Source organism: Necator americanus, chromosome V (assembly GCF_031761385.1).
Source record: "Necator americanus strain Aroian chromosome V, whole genome shotgun sequence".
Classification (NCBI taxonomy): Eukaryota; Metazoa; Nematoda; class Chromadorea; order Rhabditida; family Ancylostomatidae; genus Necator; species Necator americanus.
Window position 1 is genome coordinate 1,246,403 of NC_087375.1, and position 10,078 is coordinate 1,256,480.

The window sequence follows — 10,078 nt, forward strand, 5'->3', positions numbered from 1 at the left end:
TTTTTACAACCACAGAAGAGCTGCAATAACGTGAAAAGAGAGATAAGAACAGGAGGAACACCAATTATGATGTATGAGCATGAACGACCAGCTTTGCGAGTCTCCCGCGCTTGAAACAAATACGCTCAGCGTGAATGCTGACATAACAGAGCAACGTGTGCTTGAAAAAATATTTAAACAAAAATCCAACAGTAATCCACAAGGAAATCCATCAGTAATCAAAACAACAACGTTCTAACATACAGAACTTTATCTATCACTTACGTCTCTAATTTTGCCATTTTGCCTTAACTATTTTACCCACGTGCGCACGTAGAACATCACATGGCTCCGTGGGAGAATATTGGACTGCACAAGCGTAAGCGAAGCCAATGAATGAAAGTGAAAGGGAAAATACAAAAAAGGTTAAAACCGACATTGCTCGAAAGAGAGGTAAATGGAAAAAAAGAATGGGAGAAAGACTATCAATGACCATTAAAATCTATACTTGCCTAGACAAAGAGAAATTATGTTGCCGTTGTTAGCCATGATCAGCAATAGTTAGTTCTGATCTATGTACACGGAGGTGAACGGGACCTGGTGGTGGATTTTTCGCGATCGGGTGCTCCATTGCGAATGCTCACGGGGCTTTGTGTTAGTGTACTGAGCGCTATCGTACCTTAGCACCTTGATGAGATCGCAGTTTTACTAATGTCCCACTATCTTGCCCAGAAGAAACGAAATAATTACATGCAGTAAATAAGCTTCAGGAGATTTCGAACCTCAGCAGAGGTAAACGAACCGAACCCACCTTATTAATGTGATTTATGAAGAAACTAATAAAAATTCTCACTTACGACAGGAAAAGTGCGGTGTTTCAAGGAACTTTATATCGGATACAGAATTGAAACAAATGTTTGCATGATTGAATTGATACGATAGTAATTCCAAAACTTGCGCAATGAATAAAACAAGAGGGTCTGCCAAAATCACTTACGTTTACCATCCTTGAACATAAAGCTAACTTTGCAACCATAACACAGAAATCCATAACTAATGCGATTACTTTTCAAATAAGCTACACAGAAACAATGAGCCTCGAGTTAATTAATGTTCAACACCATGGAAACATGCGCCTGGCTACTGTAACTGCTGAGTTACGAGTTTACGGAACATACCGCGGGACGGATCATTTACGTTCAAAAGAGCTCTATTTGCGTAACTTATGGTGCGCTGCAGCGTTTGGCAAGCGGAATAGTGTCCACGTTGAAATCAGCGCCTCCTTCCATCGTTGGCTCCATGTCAGGAATTCGTTTGTGTTTTGGTTTCGGTTTGTCAACCGCTGTTTGTTATTTTTTCATTCGTCACTTGATTGAGTTTTCACTGGCGAAACGTAGTTGGTCTGGCTACTCGCCGTGTAGCGAAGATGAGATGCTTCAGAAATTGACCTCACCCATAGTCGGGTCATATACGTATACATAATCATATTCATGTATACATGTACTTGCGGGACCAGGCGATGCATCAAGTCAGTGTTTGTTCAGTCTTCCCAGCCAAACTATTATCAATTGATCGACTCTAGAGGGATGAAAGGACTAGCTGGCTTAAAGGCATCACCCCACGAATCTGAAGCGGTACGGATTTCAGGTGGAGTATTCGTATACGGGATAGTAGATTATGGAGAGGGTGGTGATTTCGTCCATTTCTTCCTAATTGCCGTAAAAAAAAAAACGGCCCGGAAGATGCGGCGCGGGCTGGCGCGCTCCAGTCGAACTCCTTGTAGAAAGAAGTGCGCCGGGAGGCCCGAGGCCGTGTCTTCTGGGCCGTTTTTTACGGGAATTAGGAAGAAATGGACGGAATCACCCACCTCTTCATAATCTACTATCCCGTATACGAATAATCCACCTAAAATCCGTACCAGCTCAGATTCGTGGGTGATGCTTTTAAGGCGGTTTCGACCCATCGACCGTGCAGTACCAACGTACCAATCGTACTTGTGCAGTGAAATCAAACCTACTAGTTTCGCGTTACGTTCGTCACAACGTCCCCATGTATGATTGTAGATATCATTACACAGGGAAGGATTGACGCTGAATTATAACTGGGTCAAAACGACATGAAGCACGATGCAGTTCCGTAAACGACTGCGCTCGAAGCGGCGGTGGAGAAAGCGGTTAGAATCGAGGTGGGACCATCGCGAACTGCAGCGCTGAGTGGGGTTAGCAAAGGTCCCGCTCGATTCTAACCGCTACGCTCCACCGCACCGCTTCGAGCGCAGCCGCCCATGTAACTCTCGTAACTTCATGTCGTTTTGATGCAACCGTATGTGTCATGTATTTTTCTTGCCGCGGTAGGGTTTCATCCCTTGTTGAAGCAACGATAGACAACGTTCAGCACTTACAAGGACGACCATGGTGGAGCTGAAGTGATCTGATCCCATGCCCCGTATCCACCGTAAACGTTGTTATTGTTCCAGTCCAGAATGGCAAAACACAGGATTGGGGTTGAGACTACACCTCTACGGGGAGAAGCGGTTTCTGAAGTCAGACAGCCTGACTTCAGAAACCAGCCCGCACCGGCCTGCGCTTGATGGTTATTGAGCGCACTGTTGTGAACGCTCAATAAACATCAAGCACAGATCCGTGCGGGCAGCCTAATTGGGCTGCAGGGCCGAACGAAGGCAGTTGCGCCACCAGAGCGCAATAGCTTTGAATGAGAGTTCAACTCGTTCCAGACTTATGTTCTCGTAAAAAATGGCGAGGCATGTGTAGTAATTTAAGAGCTTTCTCCTTCTGATGTACATTTCCTTTTCTTGCCGTCCTCTTAAATTGAATTCACATGGCGGTCGTTTTGCCACGCATGAATATAGTTCGATCAAAGATTCGCGTTCGTTTTGCGAAAAGCTGACTTGGTGATACGATGGGACCCTAACTCAAATTCGCTTTTTGGCTCGAAACCCGTCTTTTGCAACCGCAAGTACTGTTTAAACCCTTGCAATAACGAAAGAATAACGTATATTAACAAAATATGTGGTTTAAAACCGCTCAAGTTCCTGGATAATCGCTTACGCTATATTATAGCACAGATTAGCGTTTTAACGAGACTGTAATTAGCAATACCTTTGTGGCGTCCAAGCAAATGCGTAGATTCGCTGACGAGTTTCGATACCTCAATGCACACTCGATAAGTATATAGGCAAAAACTGATTTGCAACTGTTCTGTAAATTTCCTTTGGGCATAACCGTTTATCTGGCGTTCCCCGCGGAGGTCATGTGGGTTGGTGTTCATTGTTGTTAGAACACAGTTGCACAGGTCAGAATCGAAATTGCTTGCCCAAGTGACCTCGACATTTGTACCGCAACACACGCACACGGTTCTTTTGCTTAAAGGCATCACTCCACGAATCTGAGGTGGTACGGATTTCAGGTGGAGTATTCGTATACGGGATCGTAGATTATTGAGAGAAGGGTGATTCCGTTCATTTCTTCCTAATTGCCATAAAAAAAACGGCCCGGAAGATACGGCTTCGGGCGTTCTGGCGCACTATTCTCTACAAGGAGTTCGACTGGAGCGCGCCAACCTTGTTCGGCGCCGCATCTTCCAGGCCGTTTTTTTTACGGCGATTAGGAAGAAATGGACGGAATCATCCCCCTCTCCATAATCTACTGTCTCGTATACGAATACTCCACCTGAAATCCGTACCACCTCAGATTCGTGGGGTGATGCCTTTAACATACATTCTGTATTCGCTGCCATTTGGAAGCACTTCGGAGGCGTATAAGCAAAGACAGGTGGCGGAGTGTATGTTTACCACAGCTGGCCGCTGCAGAAGGATTTCCGTTGATCGCGATAAAAAGTTCACTTCGAAATATTCTGACAATGAATTCTGTCAATATTTGTCCAAATGCCGTCGCGCTTAGGCTCTTCCCAGAAACCGAACAGTCACACTGTGTATCAGTATATAGTTAGACAGCTGTTTCTCTACTCAATTCCAGAACTTAGCTTCTGTGTTATGTTTCTCCGCTTTCTCATATCTGATTCACTCTTATCTCTTTCTCAGTAATAATATTTCGTCTCTTGGCTGCCTTATACGTTTCGTTGTCTGGAGAAAGATGTAAATGGTTGCTTGTAACGTTTCGCGGTCACCCTTTTTACTCCGGTTATCAGTCGTCGATTGGCGATTTTTCTGATATCTGTGTCTGTTTTTGTGACTATATTATCACTGTGTGACCGCAGTACAGTCTACAAGAATGTGTTTTTGTGACTGAAGTGGAACCGCGTTAAAGTAACCGTATCTTAATAAGTCAGTCGGGTCAGCATACCTAAGTTATTAAGTTTGCGACCAGTGCAAAGTGGACCTATACGTACCTTATTTAACCTCACTGAAACATCTAAATTTTGTCCTCGTCTGAACTAATATTCAGTGATTCAAACCATCATTGTAAACTGTTCCTCAGCGTTACTTATTTTAAATGTACGTGCGGTTTATATTTTGCTTTTTTTTCTGCAGGTTGATCGATGGTCACCTTTTAATGGTACGTATGATGTCGTAGCCATATCTGTGCACAAATAGGCTTCCGGTTTCGTACAGGGTGTTCCTGATTGACCAGTTCATCACGCCCTATTGTAGCAATATGATTTACTTATTAATTTATTCGTGTTGTTTCGTACTTACTGCACAATCCTTACAAGACGGATATTACTGTTACACTGGTGGATCCTTACAGGTATGATTGGCTTCATTTGTTTTCTGTTCTTGGCTGAACGTCAGCAAAACTCTCAAAATCATGGGCAGATGCCGTTCGAGAAAAAAGCACTTTTTCTGTACTTTCTTGTCCCTGTCCCGTCATTTTCTCCTGTGTTTCACTTTTCTGTCCAGTTTCAGTACTCGAAGTAGGTGGTAGGTGGTAAATTACTTCCAGGGCAATGCTTGTCGATTTTTTGCAATAGTTATGGACGCTGGATCAACAGGTACACGATTACACTTACATAGATATATCCATAATGCGGCCGCCAATAGAATTCCATTCAAAGTTGAGGAGGAGATCTTTGAAGAAGTGAGGATGCTGATATCGTTGTTTTAATCATTCATCTTCGTCATCATCTATATTTTGACGTGAATTGCCGATGTTTTTATTTTGCACAAACATAAACCCTGATAACACTGTAGTATAACTTAGGTGAAGCCAGGATTGTCGTCCTTCAGCCATGACCCCGCTGAAGCTGCAAAATCCATCAGAGCACTTCTACTCGTAGCTAAAACAGCTATACCAGCTTACATGTGGGAAAAGACGCCAATAGTACTAAGAGCTACGGCTGGTCTTCGTTTACTTCCTGGCGATATTGCAGACGAAATCTTGAATGCGGTGAGCTACAAGACTCTTTTTTTCTTAAGAACAACCATCTTTTTCATCTTCTGTTCATTTTGGACACTTAAATTTCTCTGGTTTTTCTGTGTTAGAAGAAGAATTCGAATTGAATTTTCGCTCATTTTTTCCTTACGGAGAGCCATGCTAAATGTTGGGCGGTGATTTCGAGTCGATATTTTCGCTATTGCATGACGCACACCCTTCCGAAAGGTGAATACAACACGGTTTTGGTTCCTCAGGAATGGGAAACTTCAACATAAGCTTGTACAGATTTTGCTTTTCAAAGTTTCTCTGCGATGAAGTCTCTAGCAAATAAATATTGGTCAGAGAACATCTGTTTCGGTGTGCTAAGTAAAGTAGTCGAAACAGTTTTGTTGTTCTAGATATTCTTTCCGTAAGTACTCAGTAAGAGTAGTTCTAGTATGGAATAATTGTGCCATGAATGGAAATATTTGTTTAGGTGCAAATCGAGGTTCTCAGTAGCGGCTTTTTCGCTATGCCTGATGCTGTCAGCATTATGAGTGGGTCTGACGAAGGAGTGTACAGCTGGTTCACATTGAATCTTTTGCTAAATACTCTATATTCCGGTACGCTCTTTCCAGTTCCACTACATTTTTCTTGTCCTTTATTTCAGAAAGTTTCAGATAACGTCGCCCACCCACACTTGCCTGAACCTTCACGAAGCGTTGCCGCATTTGACTTAGGTGGCGGTTCAACGCAAGTGACGTTTTGGCCTGAGGACGTACATTTATTTGATAATTTTAAGGAGTTCGAGAGAAATATTGACTTTTTCGGCTACGAAATAAAGTTGTTTACGCACAGGTTAGTTTAAGTTCTCTAGTGTTTTAGCTCCAAAACATTCGAACACAGCCTTGTTGTAAGTTCCAATTTTGACGAAACAACAGAAACAAATATCTGCTTCCTGCGCTTGCGTATTCCGTTTTAAAATCACAAGAAGTAAACATTCAGCTTCCTTGGCAATGGATTAGTTGCTGCGCGTCTGAATATGCTCCTTGACCTTCCACAAGACGAGCATATCGTCCACAAGACGTCTCTTGAATCACCCTGCATGCCCCAGGATTTCGAACTGCACGACTGGGAATATGCTCTCAGGAAATGGAGCGTAAGGTAATTGATTATTCCAATTATAACAGTGAATTCTGTCTTGTATTCCTTTTTATGTTGTAACACGTACATTTTTATCAGATTTGTTATTCACCTCTTTCCTATTTCTTCTCGGAGTTGTTCTCTGTTCATCGCTTTCGTAAGAAAAGCTAGTTTTCAGGGGAAAGCAAAACTACTCCTTCAGATCTTGCTATGACACCGCTCGCCAGTTTATCATCAATAGCAATATTATGAAACTTCCAGGTGGAACAAAGCTTTTTTATTTTTTCCTATCTAACACCTAGAGAATCAGGGTGAAGCGTACGTTTTTTTCCAACAGAGGATCATGGAGGGTACTGATCGTGGGGGAGAGGAAGAGAGAAGTGGAGAAAAGAATTCGTTAGTGATATTCGAATTATGCTTAATGGAAACCGAAAACATAGCACATATTTCACAAAGACAGAACCTAGAGGGTTTAGTCCTCCCAGAATCGAAATTTTTGTGGTGGAGAAAGGAATGCAGAACTGCAGTCAGGTGTTTATTGCATGGTTTATGGTTATTACATAGCTTTCAACTTTTAACCTTTTCATTTAGCAACATTTAGTTGTTAGGTTTGGATTGATCACCTTGATCAGTTTGACTCCCGCTGTTCTTCGAACTGGTCGAGCGGGCGCCAATAATCCTTCCATTTGTCCCGATCGCGTGCCAGAATCGCCCAATAGTTTCTTCTTTCGTATGGGACCCGAATAGAATCGTATTTTTCTTTGAAGGACTTTGTGAAGAGGTCTGATCATCGGGTCGGCGGTCTTCCTGTAGCGTGCTTGATATCGCGTGGGACCAAGTCGCTCACAGCTCTGGTCCAACGGTTGTCATTGAAGCGCATCACGTGTCCGGTTCACCTTATTTTGAAGTACTTGGCAAATGTGGCGGCGTCTCTCATCCTCGATCGCTGACGTAGGACCGAAATTCGAATCTCGTCCCTCACTTGCGTGAAGCGGGATACTCCTAGCATCACTCTTTCGATTGAGCGTTTAATGACGCTCACCGCATTTTCGGAAGTACTGTGGTGTTGAAATGGTGTTGTGAAAAGGTCGTGTTGATGAGGACGCCAACTCCACCAACTCTTCTACTGTCGCATGTTCCTAAGAACAGTTCTTCTCCAGTATCAAACACGGCGTTCAGTGGGTGGCGTCGTCTCGTCTCGGTCAGTCCGATGATGTCGTACGTAAACTTCCTGGCTTGCATCATCAGATCTTCAGTGGCCGCATCCGATGCAAGAGTACGGGCGTTATAAGTACAGATAGTCATCTTAGTTCTTTTCCGTTTCGGTAGCCTATATGACTCCCGCAACCCCGTCCTTCCTGGCGTTACCGTACCACGCTTTCCTCCGGAATCAGGAGACTCTTTCTTATTAACGTAACGTACATAAAATTTTAAAACCCATGGGCAGGTTGCAAGCCTCTAGTCCCATGAGTCTTTGGGAGAGCGTTGCATTCTCTCGGAGTGGACAGATGGAGCTTATTTGTTGGAGGCGACTCCAAACCGTGTCCCTTGCACCTCCCAGTCACTTTAATGCAGGCTTTTGGCCAAACCGACGTGCGGCTTACAAGGATTTCATGAGTTAGTCCTGGCACAGCAGAAACAGGGAGTCCATCCCGTGAATCCACCAGCGTCTCAGGGCAGGCACAAGGCCGCTTTTGGTCTGCGGTTAGCCCCTTATCCGCCACTCGAGGACGCGCCACGTAGCCTCGCAACTAACCGACTGTGATCCCTCCAGTGAGGAAGATCTGTGGAGGTTTGGATTATTATTATTATTTGTGCAAGATGGGCCCTTTGAGGAATACTTGTGGACGTATTTCGTAGATGGAGGCTTGCCATACAAAATGATTAGATCAGTATTTTGTGGCTGTTCTTAATTTTCGGGGATTAAGTTGGGAAAAATTGAAGACTTCGCTTTCTTCGAATTTTCCCATTTCGATTTTGAAGGAGGATCTGAAAGGGAGAAGTTTTCCTTTTGGAGGATGCTTCAGACCCTCCCTAGTTATCTCGTAATTTCGCGGAGTGAAGAGGAGAGAGAGCAGGGTCATGTTTGAGGAGGCGGTGACCCGTTATTGCGCTTGGTCCTGAAGAGAATATTCGTTTTTTTTTTTTTCTAGAAAACCCGTTCATAAATCATTTTCAAGGAAACCTTCAAGGAACGCCAGCTAATTTCCCAATTGCAGCTCTCCGCAGTAAAATAATCTACTTGTTCTCTTATTACTACGACCGTGGACTGAACGCTGGTCTAGTCAAGGAGAACGACGGAGGCGCAATAAAGCTAGTGGACTATAAAAGAGCTGCCGAGAAAGGTACCGATGATAATTGCTCAAATAATGTTTGTAATCACTTTGTTCTTGTTCTGGTCGTTAATATTTTAGTAATAGAAAACATGTTAGAATTTGACAGATAGAGTTTTTATTCAGCCTGCCTGCGATCCGCAAAACAACTGAACGGTCCTCACTGGATACCCTGGCAATGCCACGATTTAACATACATTTACAGTTTACTCTCTGATGGATATGGTTTCGACGACACGCAGCCACTGTTTGTGGGTTTTTTTTCCGGCTAGTTAAAATTTCCATCTTATTTTCACACGTTGACGACATTTTTTCACATTGACGATAACACGATTCCGACCATTATCGTCAATATAGCGAAACGGGTTCCGATTAGCAATTGCAATCAAATACTGCATCTCATGAATTACTCCAAAATATGTATAATGTTATTTATTAGTACTTACTGACACAGTGGTAGTCCCGCTCCGATCCCAACCACTGCTTTCGCCACGCGGCTTCGAGCGCAGCCTCTCATGCATCTGCAGCGAGCTTTAGAGACTATACAACGTTCACACAACACATTCATTTTACGACCATAAAAGAAACAATTTAAGCCGCGTATTGCTCCACTTCTTTCATGTAGGGGGTTTCGGAAGTTTCTGTAGACTATTCAGTGATTTGAGTCTGACTCATCTTTGTTCATTATTTTCACTTAATATATCTTGATGAAGGATAAAGTGTAAAATAGTTGGCCGCGCACAATCCCTTTGGGATGCGACGATGCGTTCGACTTCAATTCAGAATCGTAGAGGTATGACGCTTACAAGATTTCTTGTGAGGTTCACCCATACATCAAGTTAGCTTCCTTATTCTCCCAGAAAATTGTAATAATTTGACGTTTCCGGCTATGAAGGGGTTATTAGGCCTACAACGGTTTAGAGTCACCGGTTGTTCAGATGGTGTGGACGTGCTGCCACGGTGCTGAATTCTATCTTATTGGGATATTCGTTCTTATTTCTTCGTAAAACATGCTAATCAGAAATGTTCTTTTATAAGAGTTCCTATTTCAGTTGGCCAAAAAGCTTAGTGGAATGGAAGTCGCCTGGGGTCAAGGATTGTCGTACACACTAGTGCATGAGTTCCTAAAAACACAAATGTCAGCTTTCGGTGAAAGCGCTAATGTTACTGTTGTTGACCAAATTATGTCGTATATTTATTCTGGTACAAATAACATGTTGTCTTATTTGAACATTATATCCTAGCAATTATTTTTCAGTTAGCTGTTCAAATCAGACAGTTTGTATTCCT

General features: G+C 43.1%; 2 protein-coding genes across 2 annotated transcripts; one reads left to right on the forward strand and one right to left on the reverse strand.

The window, feature by feature from the left end:
* Positions 1-4,613: 4,613 nt before the first annotated feature.
* RB195_012629 (uncharacterized protein) lies at positions 4,614-10,032 on the forward strand (the record flags this gene model as incomplete). The annotated part of the gene is made up of 10 exons (XM_064202087.1): positions 4,614-4,706; positions 4,902-5,036; positions 5,160-5,345; positions 5,809-5,935; positions 5,993-6,170; positions 6,318-6,476; positions 6,634-6,716; positions 8,675-8,800; positions 8,915-9,039; positions 9,841-10,032. The coding sequence occupies 10 exons, from the start codon at positions 4,614-4,616 to the stop codon at positions 10,030-10,032; spliced, it is 1,404 nt and encodes a 467-aa protein (XP_064057968.1).
* Positions 7,494-7,760, reverse strand: RB195_012630 (uncharacterized protein; the record flags this gene model as incomplete). Its single annotated transcript, XM_064202088.1, has 1 exon — positions 7,494-7,760. One exon carries the CDS (start codon positions 7,758-7,760, stop codon positions 7,494-7,496), a length of 267 nt encoding a protein of 88 aa, XP_064057969.1.
* Positions 10,033-10,078: the final 46 nt, after the last annotated feature.